General features: G+C 37.7%; 1 protein-coding gene across 6 annotated transcripts in view; it reads left to right on the top strand.

Moving 5' to 3' along the window:
- The window catches only part of pard3bb (par-3 family cell polarity regulator beta b), a 420,195-nt gene that overhangs the window by 163,664 nt on the left and 230,001 nt on the right, over positions 1-26,530 (top strand). For all 6 annotated transcript variants that reach the window (XM_079821284.1, XM_079821281.1, XM_079821283.1 and 3 more), the window contains exons 8-11: positions 6,894-7,019; positions 9,051-9,448; positions 20,082-20,221; positions 20,371-20,499. In XM_079821284.1, coding sequence (XP_079677410.1) covers positions 6,894-7,019; positions 9,051-9,448; positions 20,082-20,221; positions 20,371-20,499 — 793 coding nt within the window. The remainder of the gene's footprint in view (positions 1-6,893; positions 7,020-9,050; positions 9,449-20,081; positions 20,222-20,370; positions 20,500-26,530) is intronic.

The raw sequence follows: 26,530 nt of genomic DNA on the forward strand, positions 1-26,530 counted from the left end.
CCAATCACAGCAGTGGGTGTATACACTGAAGTCTCACAGTGGACACACTCCTTAAAACAGAGCGTTCAGAGCAGAAGGCTAATATAATTGTTGATGTAAAAAGCATTCTAACATTATAATTGCACCCCAGGAAAAATCATAAAACAATTTTTAAAAAATGCCGTTCATGACCCCTTTAATAACATAAATGCAGACTTGGTGAGCAGAAGAGATTTCTTTTAAAAACTATCAAAATAGTACAGTTTCCAAACTTTTGACTGGTAGTTTATATGTATATGTATGTGCTATTCAAGCAAATGCAGTTTAGTCATAGCAACTGAAAGTGATTTTAATTTTTAATACAATATTTACTTAGTGGGAAATGTTTTTCACAGAATCGACCTGTCATAATTAAAGTTCTACACACTGTAGTTCCCGCCCATTGTGTGTTTGCTTAGTTTGCAAATAATTTGGCATGAAACATGAAAACAATCTTGTAAGCTGTATTGACCAGAATATATTTGCTGTTACATTCCTAGCTTTAATGGCTTATATAGTTTGGAGTATTTGTGCAGGACAAAAATATTGAACCAAAAAGCTATCCTGATTTAGATGTATTTGAATTGGCTGGCAGAAGACAGGCTATTAGGGGTCACGATAGTCTTCAAAGTGCAATTTCTGAGTAACTTCAGCTTACATTCACCTCGCCTGAACTTATGGTTAATTTAATGACCAGATGTTTTTATGCTCGAACGCTCTTATTGTCTGTCATGCACTAAATAAGTCTTTTTCTTTCTGACTAAATCTGAGTCATCAGTGTGTCACGAGGGACTGAGACAGCACAGGAGTCTTAATAAAGACATATATCTCCCTGTAGGATTGAGCTTTTTTCTCTCGTTTCTCTCCCTCATCCCCCTCGCTCATGTCTCCCACAGGCCGTGACCTCCATCTGTTTCCTTTAGACATGCTGTGCCCTCTCTCTCTCTGCGTGTCAAAGGTCACCCCATCTTAAGACTAGCCATAATATTCTCCAAACGTGAGGCTAGCGATAACGCAAACAGGCCTGCTAGCTAATGCAGAGTGACTTCATGTGGACGGGAAGCCTTTAGCACGTCTAATGGAGGGGTGAAGAGATCCTTCCTGAGCATTAGCAGGTCACACTCTCACGTCTTGCACCAACACAGTGTTAATTTTCTCCTGATCTTGCGACTTCTCTTCATATGGATTCCATGCCGCTAATCTGACCTCCGGTGTGTTATTGAAGAGTTTTTCCGCATGCTTGTATTTGTTATTGATCATTTTGTTTAGTCTGAAGGTGATAATAGGCGACGTTATTAGTTTATTTTAGGGCTTGTGTGACTACTCATTTTTACTAGTCGACTAGTTGAAAATGCTGAATAATAAGATGCAGTAGTAACATATTCTTGGAGTTAGGCTGTTTCTTTATCTGTAGATACATTTTTATAGTTTTCATGATTTTATTGTGATGCAATATTTTACACTAAATGGTATGGGTGATAGCAGTAGTTTACTATATACTTCAGGTGCTAATATGTTTCTTTAAGGTACTAATATGCACTATTCAAGGCTAAATAAGGTACAAAGGTGCACATTTTGAAAGGGTACTGCCCCAGTGACAGATTTTGTACCTTTTTTTCTGAGAGTGTAAAATGATTTGTAGGGCAATGGCAGTGTGTTGTGTACGTGTGCAGCATCTTGGAGTTCAAGTGAAAGTTTCTTTGAGGACAGTAAATCTGATTTAATTTTGTTTTTATCATGTAAAATTCTGATTTATCATGTAAATGATATAAAATAACCACACACATTGTATTGGCCATTTTGGCCATTTTGTTGAGGTGGAATTAGCTGATAATCTTGCTCGCTTTGCTGGCAAATTACCATTGGTCACTTTCATACTGATCACTGCCGCATATTCTACCATTCTTTTTTAAGAAATTTATTTTTAGTCAGCAAGGATTAGTTAAGTTGATCAAAAGTGACAGTAAAGACATTTATAATCCAATACTCATTTTCCGCAGAATAGATAGACGATACCAGCTGCGCTTTCTTGCTCTCTCGCTCTCTCGCTCTCATATCTCTCAGACCTCACTCTCTCACTCATTTAATTTGCTCTGGATGAATATTATTGGTGTTACAAGGCTTGAATTTCGGTGTTGTATTGTGCGCACTACGCATAATTTTACTAATTCCCGCAGATTTTGTGCTCACACCCAAAGTGCACCTTTCAGTACTAAATTGAATTCTTTTTCACAGCTTATTGCGCTTAAACAGTCAAATACACACAAAATAATGTCAAAATGCAGGTCTTGGCGAATATTGACTTTTAAGTGAACGTAAACAGTTGAGAAAGAAAACACGTGTAACCGTATAATGGATCTGTGTGTCAGTCTTAAAGTGACAGCAGCCTAATATACCTGCTGTCAAATTATGAGATAATATTAAAAATGTTTATATGGCAGTTTTTCCCCATCAATGTCAAAATTGTTGCCTGTGAAAATGCTGAGTGGCTAGTAACTTTGGAAACCTACTCGCCAGAGTGGCTGGTGAGCAAAAAAGTTAATGTCAACTGGGTTTTTCCTGGCTCAAAACCAGGCAGAGGTGGTAAAAGCCTGGTCACAACTTAAGAGAACACATTTTACAAGCATGCATTTTGATAATAAGATAATTGGATTTTTATTTTGAGAACACAATCATATAGAGTGTTTCCTACAGTATTTTGTGAGACTGTGGAGGATGGACTACATTCTAGGGGGGTACCTTCTAGGGGGGTCCGGGGGCATTCCCCTCGTAAGAAAATGTTGTACATTATTCATTAATCTGGTGCACTTTGAGATTTTCTAAATTAAGAGCTCCAACCCATATTCAGTGTGCAAATTGAACAAAGAAAAAGTCTGCGCACTGACTTTTACCTGAACTTTAAATGGGACTCTAGGGCTCGTGGATCCCTGAATCCGCTGTTAAAAATAAATCATCCACCCGTAAACCACCCGAACCTATGATATTCTCTGATTTAGATATCTGCACCTGATCATCACATTACAATTAATCCAATTCTCAGTCTTAAGCGTGATGATGTGGTAACATATCAGACTGAAGTAGACTGATTTTAAATGAACATTTATTTAAAATAAAAGTTCTTCTTTGGCTAAATTACATTTCCTTAATAGCCTAAACACAGGCTTCACTCCCTTCAAACTTAAATTGGCACTGTTTCATCAGGCTACATCATTGTTGGAAAGCACTCTTATCAGAATAATTTCTGTTAAGCTTGTGTATATTTTTAATTAAAGCTGTTAAGTTATAAAGCAATATCTCATGTAGGGGTTTTCCTTCGTGTTTTATATAATGACCACTGGGAGGTGCTCTAGGCATATGTTTTCCTTGATTGGTTTTCCCTGAAGAGAAATACTCCGAAAATGATTCAGTCCAATTTGGTGAACTGTTCGACCAGTTCACTAAAAAGAACCGGTTCAAAAGAACAATTCGTTCATGAAACGGATGGGCATCACTATGTGAAAAACTACAGTAAAGAGTGATGCACGTTCGTTGCGTTTTACCGTGAAATGAGAGTTCTGTGTCTTTATTAAAATCAACACATTAAAGGGTTAGTTCACCAAAAAATGAAAATTCTGTCATTAATTACTTAACCATGTCGTTCGACACCCGTAAGACCTCCGTTCATCTTCGGAACACAAATGAAGATATTTTAGTTGAAATCCGATGGCTCTGAAAGGCCTCCATTGGCACAATGCACTTTACACTCTCAAGACCCATAAAAGGTACTAAAGACGTCGTTACAAAGTCCATCTCACTACAGTGGTTCTACAATAACTTTATAAGGCGACGATAATAGTTTTTGTGCGCAAAAAAACCCGAAATAACGACTTCTATAGTGATGACCGATTTCAAAACAAGGCATCATGAAGCTTTGAAGCGTTATGATTCAGAGAGTCGAATCAGCAGTTTGGATCGCCAAAGTCACGTGATTTCAGCAGTTTGGCGGTTTGACATGTGATCCAAATTATGATTCGACTCGCTGATTCATAACGCTTCGAAGCTTCATGATGCCTAGTTTTGAAATCATTTTTTTTCGCACAAAAACTATTCTCGTCGCTTCATAAAGTTATTGTAGAACCACTGTAGTGAGATGGACTTTGTAACGACGTCTTTAGTACCTTTTAAGGGTCTTGAGAGTGTACAGTGCATTGTGCCAATGGAGGCCTTTCTGAGCCATCGGATTTCAACTAAAATATCTTCATTTGTGTTCCGAAGATTAACGGAGGTCTTATGGGTGTTTAACGACATGAGGGTAAGTAATTAATGACAGAATTTTCATTTTTGGGTGAACTAACCCTTTAATGATTTATCTCTCATCCACCCGCAATTAATTGGAATGTTATTTTTTTTTATTACATGGCCCGCTCGACCCGCGGATTATCCGCAGACTGCAGATGTAACCGCGATCTATGCATCACTATCGAGCGGTTTGAGAATGGACAGGCCAGGAACACGCAACAGAACCGTGTCGGTGAAAATGGGTATCTGAGCGTTTGACTGCCTGTCTGAGTTGTCGACAGCGAAGCAGTGCTCGCTGCAGAGCATAATGGAGCTCAAGGGTGGAGCTTAACCTGTTTAATGGGTGGAGAGATAGGGTTGTGGATAGGGTTAGGGTGTGGTTAGGGTATGCCCACAGTAGGTCAAGAGAGTGGATGCTGGAGGTTATGGCTCTGGAGTAGCCTCTCATAGCCGGAGGCGGCACAAAATTTGATGGAGGCGGCCGCCTCGTAATTCCCTATGCAGGAAAAGCCCTGGTCAGGCCCTGGTAATGACTGCTGAACATTCAGCTTTGGGACGATTTTAAACTGCAGCTGTGGACTTGTAAATGTTTTTAGTGATGAGTAGAATCATACATATACCAGTTATTATTGCTCCTACTGTGAGCTGGCTGTCAGTAGCAGAAGACATATATGCTTCTTTCATACACTTACCCAAAACTCAACGTTTATCCCTACAGTCAAATATCACCTATTTAGAAGAAACTATTTCAGTCCAGTGTGTCTCCCCAAATGCCCATCTAAATTTCTTCAAAGGTATCTTCCATAATTTTCCAATGCCTCTGCAGACACTGCTGGAGCCCACTGTAATGTATGAATGTGTTATTCACCAAATGGGCTTGTGTGCAGTGCCTGCGGGTGAAGACTGAGGGATTAATACTCGTCTGCTGTTCCTGCTCCTGCTTTATGAGTTTCTCCAGCTTGATAGCCTTTATCACTGCCAGCCATAGCACTGCTGTCTTGTGTTTTGCCAAGCAGTCTGTGTATGTGAGTTTTTTTTGTACGGTGCTCAGGAGGGCAAAAGGAGGACAATAAACAAAACATAAAGCCAATGGTTTTCCATCAGTAAAATTGTGAGACGTTTTTATTGATGTTGTGTACAGTAGCTGAAATAAATAAATAAATACATAAATAAAAAAATAGGAAGAAAGAAAAATACATTTTACAATATATAAGATGAAATAGTGTGTGAAGTACTCACTGTTCAACAATAACATCAACAGATAAATCTTTAGAGTGGAGCAACATCTCAAATTGATCTGGAGCATGAATTTATCTCAGACTAAAACAAAGTAAAATGCATAGAGGAAAAGACTCTGTTGTGCAGTTGGCTCTAAAGATTTATCTGTTGATGTCATTGTCATTTAAGTCTCTTCTGCTCACCAAGGCTGCATTTTTTAATAAAAAATGCACACAAAAAAAAACAGGAATATTGTGAAATATTATTAAAATGTAAAATAACGGTTTTCTATTTGAATATATTTTAAAATGTAATTTATTTCTGTGATGCCAAGCTGGATTTTCAGCATCATTACTCCAGTCTTCAGTGTCACACAATCCTTCAGAAATCAATCTAATATGCTGATTTGGTGCTTAAGAAACATTTATGATTATTATCAATGTTGAACTTAAAGAAATTAATACATTTATTCAGCAAGAATGCATTAAATGTATCAAAAGTGACAGTAAAGACATTTATAATGTTACAAAAGATTCTATTTAAAATAAATGCTGTTATTTTGAATGTTTTATTCATCCTAGAATCCTGAAAAAAAAAATTTACACAACTGTTTTCAACATTGATAATAATCATAAATGTTTCTTGAGCAGCAAATCATCATATTAGAATGATTTCCAGAATGATCATGTGACTGAAGACTGGAGTAATGATGCTGATAAGTCAGCTTTGCATCACAGAAATAAATTACATTTTAAAATATATTCAAATAGTAGTTTTTACATTTTAAAAATACTTCACAATATTACTGATTGTACAAATAATATTATTTTCTTTTGTATTTTAATCAAATAAATGCAGCCTTGGTGAGCAGAAGAGATTTCTTTTAAAAACATTTAAAGTGTATTGTAAAATTTATTTTACTTTCTTCCTAATTTTCATTCGTTCATTCGTTCGTTCGTTCGTTCGTTCGTTCATTCATTCATTCATTCATTCATTCATTCATTCATTCATTCATTCATTCATTCATTCATTCATTCATTCATTCATTCATTCATTCATTCATTCATTCATTCATTCATTCATTCATTCATTCATTCATTCATTCATTCATTCATTCATTCATTCATTCATTCATTCGTTCATTCGTTCATTCGTTCGTTCATTCATTCACACTACACTGGTGTGGACAGTATTGATGTAATCACTTGAATAATTATTGTTGTAATTGGTATGTAATTACTGTGTAGTTACTGTGTAATTATTGCTATTTGCCTAGTGTTGTTGTTCTATTATTTTACAGTAGCCCAGCCTGTTACGGCTGTTTGCTGGCTTTTGCGGTGCTCTGTTTTGTTGGTAATTTATGGTTTGCTCTCTTTTAGGGCTCTGGGCCTTCACATTCGAGGCGTAGAGGAGAACAGTCGCTCCAAAAGGGAAGGCATCTTTCAGGACGACGAGTGTATTGTTAAAATTAATGATGCTGAATTAATGGACAAATCCTTTTCACAGTGAGTCTCTGAAAGCCTTTCTGCTTCACCTTCTGGTCTGCTTTGTCTGTCTTCACCTCCTGATATCCTTTCCTTCCTGTCGTGTTACTGTGTTTTTAGACCTATCTTTCCATGTCATGGTTGTAAAAACAAGCATGGTGTCCATTGTTGCGCTCTGTTTATGGATATCAACACTGGGCTGGTTTCAAAAGCAGAAAAACACTCAATCCATGGTTTCAGAGCACGTCCAACAGTCATGGCCATTTGCTGAGCTCTGTTTGTTTTGTGTAGCAGATCTCCTTCTCTTACACTGCATTACTGCACACTGTCATGCTGATTAGAGATCTGCTACCTAAACCAAAGCCGTCATGACCAACAAATCATCTGGTTTTGGGTCAGTTTTTAACTCCAAGTCTGTAACTTTACCACAAGTGTCACCGTAGAGAATAGAAAAAATGTGTATGTAAATATACCACAGTTCAAATTTGTAATTCAATTTTTTTTTAAAGAAATTAATACTTTTATTCTACAGTGTTGCATTCAATTGATCAAAAGTGACAGTGAAGACTTTTACATTGTTACCCAAAAAAAATATTTCAAATACATTTATTTTCAACTTTCTATTCATCAAATAATCCTGAAATAAATGCATCAAGGTCTCCACAAAAATATTATGCAGCACACCTGTTCAAAATTGATTATAATAATAATAGGAAATGTTTCTTGAGCACTAAATCATCATATTAGAATGATTTCTGAAGACTGGCGTAATGATGCTGAAAATTCAGCTTTGCATTCACAGGAGTAAAGTACATTTTAAAATGTATTCAAATAAAAAATCATATTTTCAAATTAAGTTGTAAAAATATTATACAAAATATACAAATTTGCTGCTTTTACTGTCATTTTGATTAAAAAATGCAGCTTTTTCAAAAACATTAAACATCTTAACTTTTGAATGGTATAAAAATATCTATTTTAATTTTTAGTTAGCCTGTGAGAATAAAGGTTGGCACAACGCAAAACAGAACTCAGTTGGCTTTGACTGGCCGTTGTATGCCATCACTTGTGTCACATGAAATTGAAACAGTACTTATCAAACCTAAGCAAATGCTTGCACAATTGTTGGTAGTGTCTTGCCTTGAAGAAAAAAATAAATAAATAAACATTTGTTGACTGCTCATTTTTCATAGCAAACTCAAGCTAGTTTTTATTAATACAATGAGAGCATGAAGAGAGAACCCAAAATGAACAAGATTATGCATCCATCATATACTGTATGTATATCTAGACAAGTTAGCATTCATATTTTTTAACTGGACATCTCTCATTTAGCCACTTTTTGTCTAGTGCTATTGGTCTTCATTAAATGGCTGCTATAGGGGCAGTTACTGCAACCCTTTAGAGACATTCAGAACTTTGGTGGACATTTTAAAATTTGTTTTAATTTCTGTTCCACACTAAATTATCAACGACAGTAACATCTGGGGGGAAAAATTGTTCAGTGTGTACTGGGGGAATGCCTCTCAGATTGTAAAAGGAATATAATAAATGGCTCCTCATATAGACTTAACTTATCATTGACTGTGCTTTATTCAAGTTCAGTCTGAAGACCTTGCCATACCTGTTGAAACATTACCCAGTTGTTCCATGGTCGTTATGTACATTATGCATATATTGTATATACATATTTCTGCTAAGGAGAATTACTTCTCTCCAGTAGAAGGTCACATTAATCTTATTAGGCTCAGGATGGATGGACGGTTTTTAAATTAAATCAGTCGAGCAAAAATGAAGGAGGTGGATTGCTTTGTCATTTGTAATGCGAAGGACTCATTAGTCATAACCCCAATTATACTGTCAGAATAAATGTCAGAGTGAGTTTTATCTAAACCAAGACTTTTCAATATATTACAATTTCCACCCTTTTTAGTTTCCAGGTTCATTTGCTTCATCAAATAACCTGCAAATAATTATAAAAAATTGATTGTCTCTTAATTGCTTTTTTTATATCCTGTGTCCCTTATCTCTCTCTCCCTTGTCTTTTACCAGAGCGCAGGAAATATTCCGTCAAGCCATGCGTTCACCCATTGTTCGTTTAGAAGTTGTTCCAGTCTTTAATAAAGAACGCTTTGAGAAGACTGTGATTGGCCATCTCTTCAACTCTGAAAACCCTGAGGCATCCACACGGACCAAAGACCCACCGCCTCTGAAGGTGAAGCCCGTGGTGAGGCCTGTGGAGTCCTCCTCAGGATGGCAAGCCGAGTTTCAGGAGTCCAGCAGCAGTCCTGAGAGCCGCTCTCTGGGCTCTCCATTACCCATCAGCCTCTCTCCCACCCCCAGAGGCAAGAGTGCTGAAAGCCCCCTTCTGAAAAACAGCTTGGGACCATCACCTCTACAAATCCACAACAAAAAGGGTGGAAAGCGACTCAGAATCGACCTTAAGAAAGGTAAACAACTGGGAAAGATGCATTGTAAAAAGTAATTGTTGAGAAACCTTTTCACTAATGGCTAAATACCTCATTCAGCCAATACGCTCAGTACAGCCGATCTTGATCATGCGACACTGTTACTACGCTGTGCTGGGAGATCCAAGAAAGAAAGCATTTGAATTTGTCATGGAATTAAGAACATCTAGTGAGAATGCTCTTTGAGCATTCAAATTCAGCACTGAGTTCCAGCACTGACGTGGAAACCAGGAGAAATATTGTGCCACGAATAGGGTTGGGAACCGAGAACCGGTTCTTATTCAGAACCGAAACTGATTTTTGAAAAATACCAGAACCGCGCGAAATTCCTAAGTTTCGGTTCCGAAAACGGTTCTGGTGCAATGTGTGTGCGAAGCGCTGGAAGCGTATCCTTTCATAGCGAGTGACAGCCAGTGTTGCCAAGTCCGTGGTTTTCCCGCTTTCCCGTTTTCCACTGTTGCCGCGGGCTGTGTTTCATGTCCGCGGGTTGAAGCGATTGTGCAATTGTGCGGGTTTTGTTGTGAAAACCTGGCAACCCTGGCTCACCTCCTCATGAATATTAATTACGTTGCCTGCCGCTTCCAGGAGTGCAGCAGTTCAGCCTGAAAGCCCTCGCGCTACACATTTACGGTTTTGCGTCAGATATTTTCTTGTTGACCACCAGCATGGCGAAGAGAAAGTCACAAGTATGGATTCATTTCCAAAGAATGAATGATAATGAAGCAAAATGTGAAAAGTTAATAACATGCAAAGGAGGCTGCACTAGCAATTTGACAAAACATTTGCTACAACACAGAGTGCCTCAGGGCTTATACCAGATTTATAGTGAAAGGCCTATATATATATATATATATATATATATATATATATATATATATATATATATATATATGTCAACCGTTGAGTCACCATGGTTTAGGTAAGCGTTTAGGCACAATTACCTTTGTAATGCTGAATTGCAATTTATTATTTACAAGTTCACTGAATAACTGAATTACTATTAAATTAATATACAACTAATTAATAAATATAACTAATAAATATAATTTATAACTTGGTTTTATTCAGAGACAGAGAGATAAAATGTAATAAGACAATTTCAGAGGTGTTCATTTGAAAAACAATGTGTTGCAAGAATGGCTTAATTAATACTGTAATATATGTACAGTTCAGGACTTTTTTGACATTGCCAACCTGTAAATTTATTTTAGAGCAAGTAATAAACACAAAATGGATTGTTTGAGTTGCGTATTGTGCCTTTTTCCTTTACCACTATTTGTGTAATAATTTTAATGGAACCGGAATCGGAACCGGAATCGTTAGGCGGAACCGAAACCGGAACCGGAACCGGAAAATTTCTCACGATTCCCAACCCTAGCCACGAATTAGGAATATTGGCAGGAATAGTTAAATGTTTTCAAGTACTTCACACATCTTTTTCCCAGCAATTCAAAAGGCTAATATTATCATATTTATGTTATTTTTTATGTGATGACCAACATTTTTCATTCTTCAAAGATTATCCTCATTTATAAAACTTTTTAAAATTAAAAAAAAAACAGTTTCAAGGTGTAGGAAAACTAAAACTTATTTAAAAAATAAGACATTAAATTACCATTGTAACCAGTAGGTGGCTGCCAGTTCCACTTCCTAATATATATTTTGAATCGTTTTGCTTTTGAATTATTATTCAATTATTGATATTAAAGGGCACATATTATGCCCCATTTTTAAGATGTAAAATAAGTCTCTGATATCCCTAGAGTGTGTATGTGAAGTTTTAGCTCAAAATACCCAAAATAATTTTTTATAGCATGTTAAAATTGCCACTTTTTGGGGGTGAGCAAAAACGCACCGTTTTAGTGTGTGTCCCTTTAAATGCAAATGAGCTACTGCCCCGGTCAAAAAGAGGATGGAGCTTCACGTGCTCATACTCCGGGGTCAGGACAATCTAATGCACTGAGAATGTCAAAAATTGTACTAGCGGTTCGGACTGAAGTAGGACAATACAGAGCCAGAGCATATATGCTGCATGGAGAAAGAACAGGTGTAGTTTAATTACTGTTATAACTTGTGTTGTCTGTCATCTTGCTTTTATCCACTGTTAGTACAAGCCCGTTGTAGCCAACCCCATCCGAATGATGGCCAAAATTTTACAAATGAGTTTTATGACGTTTATTGTAAGACTATTATTAAGAGTTGGTCCAGATCCATCCTTGAGAACTAACCTTTTAGCAAAGCCTGCTTTGCATTGCCCTCTCATTCATAAAACAGTCAGGAGTGCAATTATTTGCACAGACAAAAACGCAAAGGTGTCTTTTGAGGCACTTTACCTTCTAAAATAAAACGAATCCTCAGTGGCTCAGATGCTGGGAGAAGATGAAGACTCTGATGCTCATTCATACAGAACATCGGGATTTCTGGCAAGACATTGTTTACTATACAGCAAAGTTACTGGAGTGCGGAGAAAATGGCAGACAGTGTACAACTCGCTGAGGGTGGAAACTTCTGTAATGCAGGACTGTCAGTCAGCAGTCGTGGGCGGGGCATGAGGAATGTGACGTAATATGTGCACAATAGGTGCCCTTTTAGACATGCTTTTTTGGGCGTAAATAATGTCGCAAATTCCATAGTACACTAAGCACAAACCTTATTAAATCACATTGATTAATTTAAATATTCTCCTCCCATACATTTTGCCTCCCATAAATCTCCTCCCATAAATTTTGCATCTGAAAGGGAATAATCCTTATTTGGATTTTACAAAAATTATCTTTAAAGGTCCCATGGAATAGCATTTTTCTATCATTTTATAGTGTTTCCTGAGGTGTACTTATAGTGTTAGTATGTTTTTTACATCATAAAATGTTATAATTTAGAAATAAAAGGCATTTTTTCTATACTGCTGTTTGCCCTGTGGCTCAATGCCCTGCTTCAAGAGGCGTGTCTGCTGTGAGACTTCAGTGAAAATGCCCACTGTTGTGATTGGCTGACATCTTTGCATTTGAAATGAGCGGAGGGGGCGTGGTTTAACGAGGTCTACGAGGCACGAGCAGGCACGAGCTGCTGCCAGAGAGACGGATGGACCGGAGTTCACTTCACATCAGTTCTCAGCATGTCTGAACTGTTGTAGTTACAGCATATACTTCAGGTTATTAGTTTATTTCTTGTCGGAGGGGCTGTCACTCATGTCAGAAAGTTAGTAACTTTAGTAAATTATGGATCAGCGCTGACTCGAGACGCGAACCGTTTAGAACGATTCAGTCCGATTTGGTGAACCAGTTCGGTTCACTAAAAAGAACCGATTCAAAAGAATGATTCGTTCACGAACCGGACATCACGGAGACGGAGCGATTGCTAACAAAGTTATTTATAGTAACTACTGAGTTATGAGAGCGCAGTCTGTCAGCGCGAGTTTATTGTGTTTGTATCTGAGAGTTCTGAATAAACACGAGTTCCAGTCACGCCGAGTCCGTCTTCATCATTATTACCAACTTTGTAACACATGCAATGTACCATTACAGCGAGATGAACGAGTTAGTAAGTATTGATTAAAGCATTATTTCTAGATATGTTCCAATCATATGAAAAGCGCCAGTGACGCGCATTGAGTACACAGCGCAAACAAAGACATAACAGCAGTAATCGAATGTAATCCAGTTTATTGTGGGGAAAGCTGGCTAGCCTAGCCCGGATACCCTCATGCTTACCCCCCTTCTGCTTAATCTCGCGCCGCGTTTGGTGCCTCCGCTGTGGGCCAGATGCAGTACTGGGGGTCGGGGATGTTGAAAGCCGAGCTTCGGCGTGCGTGAGGTTTATCTCTAAAGATGTGGCTCTGCCTATGTTGAGCAGAAACTCCCGACTGTATGCACATTTAAGAACAGATGGACTCGACGAGGACGTACAAAAACACTGACTCACAAGATAGAAAACACGAAAACACCGTTCTGTCGGGGGAGAGAGAAGCCGCAGTGTGTGCACGAATAATAAATAATTAGCTACACATAAGAAATCACTGATCACAGATCAGAAGGAACTGAAAAAAGACTTCTGTTTTCATTTGTACATCCAAAAACTGAGAAACTGCCAGCATTCACTCATTCACAACCCATGATCTCTCGAGCGTTTGCATGGGCATGCCAGATTCTCTGGGCGGAGGAAAGGGAGGAAACCGTTCCTGCTTGGACGTCAAACCAGAAGACTTCAGGATTGGCTCGTCTGGCCTGTCATTTTCTCAAAGGCAGAGAGAGACAGCCAGAACTCGGTTTCACACCGATCAACATTTCTATCCACTTGGGAACAATATTCAGGCTAGGGGAACTCTTGAAATACCTCATAAAATGAAAATTTCATGCCATGGGACCTTTAAAATAGAGTATCCTGAAAGGGAATGTTTCTGTTTTTTTCTTTCTTTTTTTGTTGTTGCTGTGTTTAGTTTTATAAGACACTTAATATGTGAAGTGAACTACTATTTTTGTTTCTGAAGATGCAACCATTTTATAAAAAGCAAATATGTCTGCACTCTAATAAATGCTCAAAAACAACCATTTCTAGGTTATTTGACAACCCAGTGCTGATTAATTTGACCCAGCTTGTTGGGCTTTATACATTAATACATCTTTTTTTTTGGACATAGTTCTGGGTCAGTCAACCTGATAGTGAAGGTTTTTCGTTTTAAATAATAAAAATGCACTCTAAAATCTTTTTTATAGGACAGGAACGGTTCAATATTTTTTTTTATTCAATGGCAAGTCTTTTACAATCATAAAATAATCAAAAACATTAAATAAACCATTTAGGATGTGACAGGAGCAGCAAGAGCAGCCAATAGGAATCTGTGGGAAGAAAACGGGTATGTAGGCTGTTCCAGTTCATTAAATGAACTTTGACAATCAACACGTGTATATATAAAGAAAACGGTAATGGCATTTAAACAATAGTTTAAAATAAATTTGAAATTGAAATGATTTTGTTTAGACAAACTGTTTCACTAGTTGGAACAACATTTTGGGAATTCTGTTTCCTCAAGCATGTGTTTTTATGTAGTTTCAAGTCATTCACATTTCTTAGTATTTGTGACTCAAAAGGTCATGTAAACTAGGAAATATGGATGTGTTTTTTTTTTTTATTTACAGTGTAGTAAGACCTGAGATTACTGTTTCCTGGGATATTAAAAAGTGTCCTTGGTCCCCAGTTTGAAAATCCCTACATACAAGTATGGTTACATAGTGTATTATAACTCTCATTTTGAAAGAGCAAAGAAATTCCTGCTAGATCTTTTAAATGAATATACTTCCTTTTAATATGATTCTCTCCCTGACTCCAACATTGGTCAACTTTGTAGTGGGGGGTTTTGGCAGTCTAACCGAATGAACAAAGCCATAATTTCAGGCTTCGATGTCTATTAAGTTCTTATTGATTCTGCCATTAATGATGATATAAATTCATTGCTGGAACAAAAAAGTGCTGACCGTAAAATGATTGTGCTAAATGACGAGCATAAAATGCCGTCTGAACGCTCCAGCTGTGCTCATTTTTTCCACAGACTGGCTTCGATATGTATTGTCCTCTGTAGTCTGATGCAGAGCGTGTTAAAGAACAACCACTGGCCCTGAGGCGGTCTACTCTTTAGTTTCTTCACCCACATGCTCTGTCCATCATTTTATCCCTGAGCTCAGGGACAGGACTGGAAATATCCGCCCTAAAGACGTGCCTCGTGTCACACGGGAGGCTATAGCCTGTTCTCTAATCTACCTATCAGTCACCGTGACAGCATCAAGACCGCCTTAAGAAGCAATATGCACAGGTCAAGGCGGCAGCACAGTTTAAATGGACCACCACCTGTGTTAGACAGCAGCCTCCTCCTTTAATATCTTCCTTTTGTCTAGGGTGAAAGGAATCACAGGAATAATTTCTTGTTAGATGCTTATTTTTTAACAATTAAGATTGTAAATTCCAGCTTCGTGAGGTCATTCTTGTATGGCCAATGACGTTTCTGTTGTGGGTCAAGGTGTTGTTTGCTTTAAGAAATCTGTATGAATTTTTTTTTTACATTATTTCTCCCTTCTCGCTCTCCCTTTCACTCTGGCTCTTTGAAATGTGCTCATATGTGAAATTAAACTCGCAGTTTCTGAAGCCAGGTGACTCTAATCTCAGTCTCGCACAAGGACGAGGACTTTATCAGCCCGACTCTCCCTGACAGGCCTCAGACAGACCCACCCCAATGTTCAGTATGTAGTCTGAGCGGTGATATGAAATAATATTGTTCTTCCAGCATTTCAGTTATAAAAGTATAGGCTTGATCTTTAAAATGCATCCAAAGCGGAACAGTTATCACACAGTGCTCGGTAGTGGTCAAAAAGAATTTACAAAATGACTTTTGGATTGATCTTCTTATAAATTCATAGATGTGGATTCGGACAGCAATTAAATTACTGGACAAACTTGATGTTTGTCAAAAAAGAGCAGGTAATTCGGTCTGGGATTTTTTACGCGGGTGGTAGGAGAAAAACACAGACATTCTGGATTCGGATGGCAATAAAATAACAGACTAGTCACTGTAAATGTTGAAAATACCTTACGACCCCATTAGAAACAATTACCGTCCGATTAGACAGTCTAACGATTCTTTGGGGTTTTGAGGTGTTTATAATGCAGGCATACAATGTTTGCTAAGATCTCCAAATAGTTTTCTTGCGCATTTTGTTTTGGAAACCTATTCTCTTTGGAATATTTATGAAAAAATAAAACATAAACTCAGTGGCGCAAATATGTCACTAAAATATCTGTTTCATGTATGTGTTCTCACATTTAAAATGTTAGCTCATTTGCAGTACATTTGTTTGCTAAAAAAGTTAGCTTTTTGGTTGTTAGAATGTCATTACGTGGATGTTTTACAATGTAAAACATTTGAAACAGTTGCAAAATACTTATACTTAAAGTGCCCCTATTATTTTTTGAAAATTACCTTTCATGTAGTGTGTAACATAGTTCTAAGTGAATGAAAGCATCCTGCAAAGTTTTAAATCTGAAAATGCACCGTAAAGTTATTGTCTCTCAAAAGTAGAGTCAATTAAACGAATCATTTTTTAAACGAATCACAAGCCGTTTCGTTGTGACGTCAAGGCGAAACTAACAGATTTGTTGATGGATGCACGCTTGTTAATGCTGATGGTGAGGAATTACAGTTGAAACATCTCATAATGCACCTCAAACTGAGTAGCACTGAGAAACGTCCTGCTCAAGTCGTCCTGCTCAAGGTTTGGGTTAATTAACTAGTTCTTCATGTTTCGTCATCGATTCGGACTCGGATTGGTGTAAAATCGACGTCATCGTTACTGTCTTACTGTCATCGTTACAGTGTGTACAATCGCTGAGCTTTCGGAAGCCTCCGGACGGAGCTGGAATTCTAGTTATGGTAATGGGATTTTAGCTTCCAAAATTAGATGCGAAAACGAGATGGTGGTCTAGTGGGTTAAACCACTGAACTGATTTGCAGAAGATTTCTGGTTCGATCCTAGCAGTCACCACCAGTGTGTCCTTGAGCAAGGCACTTTACTCCATGTTGCTCCAGGGGGATTGTCCCTGTAATAAGTGTAAGTCGCTTTGGATAAAAGCGTCTGCCAAATGCATAAATGTATGTAAATGTAAAATAATAGTCAAAGAATAAAGAATAAAAAAAATAGTCAAGCAATGCGCACTGTTCAATAGTGAAAACGATATGCGTCCTTTCATTCATTCTTGTCAAAGACGCTGACGTCAGACGCACGTCCGTTTACAAACCAATCAATGTCCAGATGCAGCCCACATAGATGATGACGAGTGGACGCAAGTGTGTCATGTAAAGTTCTTTAGTCCGCTCACATAATTGCAATGTGAAACCAAACCAAAACTAACTGAATATATAAAAAGTATCAAAACATGAACTTCGGTTCGGACCTTGGTGCGGACTTTCAGGTGTGAAAACGCCCTAAGTCCGCTTTAAGTAATTACGGTACTTTAATTTTAATTAATCTTATTTTCTGTTATTAAATGCAATAGCGTTCAAAAGTTTGGGGGTGTTTAGATATTTTTAATGTTTTTAATTCTCTCCAAAGTTGAATTAATTTGATAATGATGTTAAGCATCATTACTCCAGTCTTCAGTGTCACATGATTCTTTAGTACTAGGGCTGCACGATATGAGGAAAAGCTGCGATGTGCGATGACATTGTTTAATATTGCGATGACGATATGACTTGCGATAAATATTCAAATGTGAATGTTAGCTATACTGTTCCCATGTCTCAGTGCTTTAATAGGTCGTGTACAGTGTTGGGCAGTAAAGGAATACATGTACCGGCATCACGTATTCAGAATACATATTATGAGTAACTGTATTCCGTTAGTTACAATTTAAATAGTTGATATTTAGAATACAGTTACATTGTTGAAATCAATGGATAACATTAACCATTCTTCTCTGTTTCATGAGTTTATTTACTCTCTAAATAAATTAAGGCAACTCAATGCATTTCTCAGAACGCCCCAATATGAAAACGAAAAAATGCACAGTTTGCGTGATCAGTCACAATGGAGTCGGAAGAGGAGCAGCGGGAGCAAGAGGTAGAGATGGAGCCAGAACAACAGAGCCAGGGCAAGAAATCGTTTCTATCTTGGAAATTCAAACAGCATTTCATATTAAAGAAAGAGAAGGGAGAACGAAATATAACACGGCAGTGCAACTGTGCAGTGGCGCGGTGGTTGGGGTGGCGGCTATACACGCACGCACGCCTATATATTTTTTTTATATAGCCTATATTATATATATAAATTCGTTATATATTCGTTAAATATATTATTCGTTTATATTTTTTATTTTCAAAATGTAGGCTATTTAATTGAGATTGACGTGTATATATAGTCTACCTCAATTAAATAGCCTACATTTTGAAAAAAATAAAAAATATATATATATAAGGCTCAAACATGCGTGTTTATTTTAGTAGGCCTACTTCCGTCAGTGAAACAACAAACTACAGTCTGTAAAACATTTAAATAAATATCTGTAAATAATCGAAATATAAATAGTATAAGTTAAATATCAGTTAAAGAAAAAAAAATTTTATATTTCCTCACAGACGTGCGTCGTGCGTCATGCCTCTTTGCGCTGAAAGGGAAGAAACGAGCAGGAAAGAAGCATCGTTTTCTAATATCTTAATGTTTTCTCCTGATGTTCCAAAACTGATAGGCTACTTGTAGTAAAATGTGAAGAACGAAATTATCTTCCGCAGGGTCAAGAACTGAGGCTTTGTTTGATTATGCGCTTTGAGAGAAAGCGAAACTAAAAATCTCCGGCGTGTATGAAATACGCTACAAAATCTTGACCAAGTCTAATAGCAAGCACAAACTGTGTTAAATAAAGTAAAGTTTTTAGTAAATGTATCTGTCCTATTCCGTTTTCTACTTTACCACAGTAAATGTTGCGAATATAGCCTATAGGCTACTCCTAAATTAATCAAACAAGTAAGACACGTTTAATCCCTTGTGAGAGACATAAATGAGGATGTGGGGAAACAAATAAGAGATTCCATGTCCAGTAGAATAAAATGGAGTAAACCTAAGCCTATTGTTAAATTCGAGGAAAATCGTGTGACCAGATATCAAAACGCAAGCAATCTTAAATTTGTCTCATCACACAAAGCTTCCTCTCTCGTTCGGCATGAATCCTTATGTTTCCATGGCTGCGATGTAACATTTAATTGCAAACCTATTATTTATTTTGTAAATGAAGCTTTGTGCTTCACTCGTGTCATTAATATTCACGTAAAACAGCATTCACAAACAAAAAAAGGTGTTTTGGGCGCCCACCGCCGGTGCTCCAGATTAGTTGACGTGCAACTTTACATTCTCCTATGCGCTGATTTACACGCCAAAGCGCCGTTGGCCCCGTTGACGGCAGCTAAATATTTTATAATATATGTTTAGTAAGCAGGATTTGATGGCCGCATTCCTAGACTTATAAAATGCAATTCAATGTGGAAGTAATCCAAGTGTTCAGAATACGTTACTCAGATTGGCGCATGTAAACTGTTTTCCCTTATTCATCGTGTCAGGCTGTCGGTTGCGATGTGTTCATCGCGCGAGTTCATATCGCGATGACGATGAAAATTCGATGTATCGTTCAGCCCTATTTAGTACTATTCTAATATACTGATTTGCTGCTCAAGAAGCATTTCTTATTATTATCAATGTTGAAAAGAGATGAAAACAGTGCTGCTTAAAATGTGTGTAAACTATGATTTGTTTCTTTGATAAATAGAAAGTTCAAAGGAACAGCATTTACGTGAAATAGAATTTTATGTCACATTAAAAATGTCTTTACTGACACTTGAGCAGCAATGAGTTTACTCGTGACTGTGAATGTTTTTTTTTTTTTTAGATGTTTATCAGTTGTTTATATACTCTTATGACACTTCAAGTATGACGTGAAGCTTTCTAGGTGATGGGCTCTTTCACAGACTCCTTGCTGACATAAGTGTGCTGACTACGAAGAGAATAGGCTTCACACGTGCATTATTGCTGACAGATTGGGTTTCATGTGTCAATCAATTTTATCTCTCTCAATCTCCTCACAGGTCCTGAAGGTCTGGGCTTCACCGTTGTGACCAGAGATTCTTCAGTGCACGGGCCCGGCCCCATCCTCGTCAAAAACATCCTACCAAGAGGAGCTGCTGTCAAAGATGGCCGCCTGCAGTCAGGTGACAGGATACTAGAAGTGAGTCTCGTTCTGGTGTAAGATGGAGTATTTCTAGTATGGTAATCTGTGTGACTGCTTTAAATGTAAAAAAAAAAAAACTATTTTATTTCACATCAGTGTGAAGATGCGTATGAAATCCATTGAAACGTGCATGTGTGTGTGTTCAGGTGAACGGTGTGGACATTACAGGCTGTTCTCAGGAGGAACTGGTGGCCATGTTACGTAGTACTAAGCAGGGGGACAGTGTGTGTCTGGTTGTGGCCAGACAGGAAGACATGTTCCTTCCACGTGAGCTGGTAAGAGTGTTCTCTGTCTAACTACAATAAATCTAATGCAGTGCAACTGTCATCAGTTCCATGGTAGACACCATGTCTTATACATCTAACTCTTTCTAATAAACTTTTCTTAAAGTCTTTTCCTCTCTTGGTCTTTTCTTCCTTTCCAGTGCTTGAATTGCATAAGACATGATGCTCGAATATACAAAACCCTATTCTTGAACACAGTGCAAGTGGCTTGGGTTGCTTGTGGAAGATAAGACAGTGTTTCCTACAGAATTCTGATTTTGAGAGTCATTTGTTTGTGAGTTGGACTGCACTGGTTGCAGTGCTTGTTTGAATGGTTCTTGTGTGTATGTGTGTGTGTGCAGCCCACAAAGACAATGCATTAGAAAGATGCTGTTTTTGGTGTGTTTCACGTTACTAGGCTCTTTTAATTTACATTTAGACTTCCAAATCGCATGACGCTGTAGTTTCAAAGTGCTGTTGCAGGAAACACTGACAACAATTATAACCCTCTTATCAAGAGACCTGCGCGGGACGGATTTTTCAGTTTTGCCTAGCCCATACACATCCCAGTATAAATGCTCCCTATAAAATCTCAAAAAAGTCACGCAAGTTCTGTTATAATCAATGAAGCTGTCTAGACTGCACAATGAATCATTTATTTAAATTATGTCTACACCTTGTTTGTTATAATAAGAGTATCCGTGTTATAATAAGAGCCTTCAAATCTCAGCACTGAACAAAAACTCTTTACCGGTGAGTGGATTCTAACTTAAACACCTCTGATTGGCCACTGCGTTCAAGAAATCAACAGACTTGTCTGTGATTTGGTTACATTGCTCAACGCTGCAAAAACACATTGTAAATGGAAACCTTTGACGCTTTCCAGAGCGCAAACACAGATATGCACTGGATTGTTTGCCATATCTGTTTCACCAATATGCTGTTATTACAGAGAAAACTGATCCTAGACCAGCAGTTATGGGCAGCTTTTCCCTTGTCCAGCTTTACACACCTATGCTTACACACCTTACATACCTGAGGCCTGTGCTTGTGTCTGTAAATTGTTTTATTGTTGCTTTTGTGCAATAGATGAATAACAATTAATTTGTTTTTAGATATTTTTATTTTAGATATTTCTATTTTGCGGGAGTCCCCTAGAATCATTTCATTCTCCATTTAGTCTTTTATGTGTTATATTTATGTCTTTTTCCTGGATTGTGTTCCCCTCAAACTTTCCCCACATTAGTAGAATTTAGCAGATTTTTTAGTTTGGACACTTTTTAAAGGGACAGTCCTGCTAGAGAAATCTTGTGTTAAAGGGACAGTTCTTGCTTTTTTCAAAATTTTTAATTCTGTCCTCATTTTCTCAACCTCACGTCGCCCCAAACCTGTAAAATTTCATGTAATCTTTGGACACAAATCTCTTTGGTTCTGACGTGTCAAGCAAGAGCTTCCGTGTTTTCCATATTTGATGTGTATATGCCTGTGTATTGATCAATGTTGAATGGAAATACTAGCCTGACGTTGTCATACTCAATTCTAGTCAGAATATGAGTCTGATACTGCTCCGTTGGTCTTTGATTATGGGGCGTGTTTCAACCGAACCAGGAAAGACCTCAATTGGATAGACCTACAACCAATCAGAGCAACGGAGCGACGCATAACGTCAGTTGTCAAATGTCAACAGAACTCAACTGCACACTGTGTTGCCAGGTTTTGCTGCGGTCTGTTTTTCCATGTCCGCAGGTTGAAGCTACCCCAATTATGTGATATATAGACCCAGGCAACCCTGCCAAAAAAAACATATTTTACCCCCCAAACAGGGGTTGTAAAAGTACTCAAAAGTTATACTCGAGTAAAAGTATATATACCTAAATAAAAAATTACTCCAGTAAAAGTAGAAAGTCCTCCATTCAAACATCACTTGAGTAAAAGTACAAAAGTATCCAATTTAAAACGTACTCAAGTATCGAAAGTAAAAAGTAAATATTCAAATTAACTGTAAATATCAACACTTAAGCAGATCAATTGTTTTGGGAGTGATATGCAATGCTTTAATTGAACAAATTATAAGATTAGATACTGCAATTAAGAATGTGTCAGATTTGCAATCATAAGAGACAATGAAGTACCTTAACACAGTATAGGGGCTGAACTTAAAATAGACATGTTCCATAACATTAGCTGCATCAAACAGAAGATGTGCAAGATACTAATAACTCATTTAAAATTAATTCAAAAGCCATAACCACAATGACATATTACTTAACAATTAGTGATGTGCCTCAACAAGTAAAGTCATGACATAATGAAACCTTTGCAAATCGTTATCTAATGATTAATTAAAGCAGACAAATCGAAGTTGAAATGCATGGCTTTGACCCATTGTGATAATTATTATATTAACTAATTAATCTGTTATGTTATTAGGGAATTAAAACATTCTCATATTTAATTAATAGAAATTAATGCATTACTTAATCTATTAATCATATATAATGTTCATTAGTTGCTGATGCAGTGATCATTAATAAATGGTTTAGTTCTTCATGAGTCACACATTAACTCATGATTATCTGTGCATTAGTCAAGCATGAATTAATGCATATTAGTGCACCCCTTATTGTAAAGTGTTACCGATGTTTTCATAGTAAATAGTGTGCCGCGAAAGAAAAAAAATTGGGAAACACTGAGCTAGCGTTAGTGTGGCAAACCTTGTCAGCTTTTCCAAGTCTAGCCCCGACTGGATCATCCATGACCGAGCATGCAGGGAGATAACCAGCTTACTAGCTTGATTCTCTCCTGCACCCAAATTTTTTGTTGGTTTGGAAAGCAAGAGTAATAAATACTTGGAGCGGGCATGGGGAAATGTATTGGAGTAAAAAGTAAACTTTGTCTTTAATATTGTAGTGGAGTAAGAGTGAAAGTAGATGCAAACAAAATATACTCAAGTAAAGTACAGATCCCCGAAAAAAATACTTAAGTAAAGTAACAAAGTATTTTTACTTCATTACTTACCACCACTGCCCCCAAACACCATTTTTTTCCGGAGAGCCCCCCCGGAAAGCTATTGGGCTTGTTTTGGGCTAGTTTTGAGTCGCAATTGGGCGGGTTTTGTTGTGAATACTTGGCAACCCTGTTGCACGCTCGTGAGAGAAGTGAGTGTAAACTATGTTTGCCGGTGTTGTAAAAAAGAATTTAAGGATACACGGAGTACTTACCAACACGATCATCATTTCTGAGAGAAATAGTGAAGGCGAATGCATATACGAACAAGTTTTAGGATTAGAACAAATTCAACCCAAGCCCTCTTTGGTGACGTGGATGCTTACGTTACTGTTTATCATCTGTCCATCATCGTCTAAAGCCCGCCCTGACAACTTGATTGGTCTGAACAGCTTCTGTTCGGGCATAGTTGCTCAACAACGGATCAAGTCCAGACCGAAATGTTGTGGGCGGTGCTAAGTTCGGCTGGCATCCAGGCTATGGGAATACATGCCTGAATTAGAAAAATTATGAGAGCTAGGGACGCACGATATTATCGGCACGACATCGGAATCGGCCGATAAACGCTTAAAATATAAAAATCGGCATCGGCTGATATGAAAAAATTATGCCGATATGCCTTGCCGATATGAAAACGTGTTGATATGCTCCTGCAATAACTCACATGTGCAAGGACTGCTATAGCGATAAGATCACGTCAGCCATGTGGTCATTCTTCAAGTGAAAACAAGCAAGTGCATTGCATGTATGGTGATTTATATTGTCAGTTTTTAAATGCTGCCTTGAATTTGTGAATCAACGCAGGATTGCCAGGTTTTCACAACAAAACAAGCCAAAACAAGCACAATCGCGTCTCCCCACTCTATAGCGCACGCAGCAGCCTCTACAGCAGCTGAAGCTCCTCCAGGTCCTAGTGCCCGACCGGTAGAATGTTATATATAGCCTATTTAGTGGAGGCGCTGTTGTTACAGTAATAAAATGAAAAGTAGAATACACAAATAAATAGAAGTTACTTCTTTTTCTGAATAAATAAAGCAGTAATGATGTCAAAGCACAAGCATGACACTTGTAAATTAAATACTTTTACATACAGTTTATTAATCTGTAATAAAATTTTATGAAATGGATGATGAAAAATAATCCAAGGAGCTCTAAAATAACTGTGAATATTTTTATCTGAAGCTAAATACAGCATCAACTGATCCCATGCCAACCCCACTTCATGTGAACAAACATTAAATCCAAAAATAAAATATTTAGGTTACAACTGCATCTGTCTGGGGTGAAAAATTACTGACTTTTACTGAATTTTAAAAAAGAACTTTATTAACATTAATTTATTTTTAACAAGTATCCTTTTAGTAAGGAGACCTCAGAAATCTGAAACCAGAATGAGAAAAAAACGTTTTTTTTTGCTCAAAATGGTGGTTTCCAAACAAATGGAAAAAATAAACATATATCGGTATAGAAATCGGCATCGGCCAGAAAGAGTTGAAAAATATCTGCATATCGGATATCGGCAAAAATCCAATATCGTGCATCCCTAATGAGATCATATTAAAAATATGTTCATTTGTGTCCCGAAGATGAGCAGAAGTCTTGTGGGTTTGAAACGACGTGGGGGTGAGTAAATGATGACAGTATTTTCATTTTTCGGGGTGAACTATTGCTTTACGTCTTGCTCGAGAGCACAGTGGTAATATCATATGCATCGCCTTGTGAGGTTCGACCCACAGCCTTTCATGTATAATCTCAGATGTTTAATCACTGAATCAAACAACCTCACATAGATAACGGAGCTTTAAAACAATGAGCGAACTGGGCACTTCCTGTGCTTCAGACGAACAGGAAATGTAGTGGCATGTTATTTGGGTCATCTGCAGTGATATCATATGTCTCTGAGGACACATGCCTCTGCACTCTCATGTCTGTCTCTAAAGCCCAACTGGGCTCTGTTTGCTGTCTTAGCCATGGAAGGTCATAGTCACGCTGTAGTTCCTCAAACCTTGAGGACGGGAAGTCCTGAGCTTCCTGCTTTTGTCTCAATCCCTGTGGGACGTGTAAGTATGCTAGCTTTTGTCTGTTTGGATGTTTAGACGTCTTCACCTGTCACTCTCTCTCCCCTCAACTTTCCCTCCCTTTGTTTTTGTCTGTTTGATATCTTTCCTGACAAACCTGGCGACCCTACACACCCGCCGCCGGAGCGCTGGCCTCTTTGCACACACCCTTCTGCCCACCTTGTAGTCTGCCTTCCTGCTCTTATCCATGCTTGTTGATTCAGTGCTGGACAGGAAGTGGCGCATGAGGTCAGGGCGCTCCTACAGGAAGTGCTGGAGCATGCAGGGCTGTGTGAAGTCAGGGACTACAACTGTGCAGCTGTGTGTCGGCTCTTCCTGTATCTCCCTCAGCATAGTGCCCGTCGATCCACAATCATCCAAATTCTACCCAGCTCAGCACTTTCTGTAAATAACCAAACGCTGAGAACCGCGCTCACTTGGCTATTACCATAGCAGTGCCACTCAAACTTTGGCCCCTCACAGGAAATAAGCTACAGCTTCCATTGTCAACATATTTCATGTATTTATTTAGATAAATTCACTGCAGCATGAGAGGAATTTATGACTCAATAGTTGGCGCTCAACAAAAGGTTACCTTTTTGCCCTATAGTGGGCAAGTCTTCGAAGTAATAAGTAATGCATTAAATATGAATATATTTTTAAATGTATTTTAATGTATCTGCACTACCATTCAAAAGTTTGGGATTAGTACAATTTTTAAATGTTTTCGGAAAAAAAAGGCTTTCATGCTGATTTTCAAGGCTGCATTTATTTGATAAAAAATATAGTAATAACATGATTGTGAGGTATTATTACATTTAAAATGTACATTTTAAACATAATTATACATGTGTACTTTTTAATTTTATAATTCAAATTTTAATTAAATTATTCAAATACACTGATAACATCTCATGCTTGCATGTTAGATGCATGTAAACACACTGTCCAAAGTAAGATTAGACCTGTGACATATATAT

The sequence above is a fragment of the Gobio gobio genome (genome assembly GCF_949357685.1).
Source record: "Gobio gobio genome assembly, chromosome: 7".
Taxonomy (NCBI): domain Eukaryota; kingdom Metazoa; phylum Chordata; class Actinopteri; order Cypriniformes; family Gobionidae; genus Gobio; species Gobio gobio.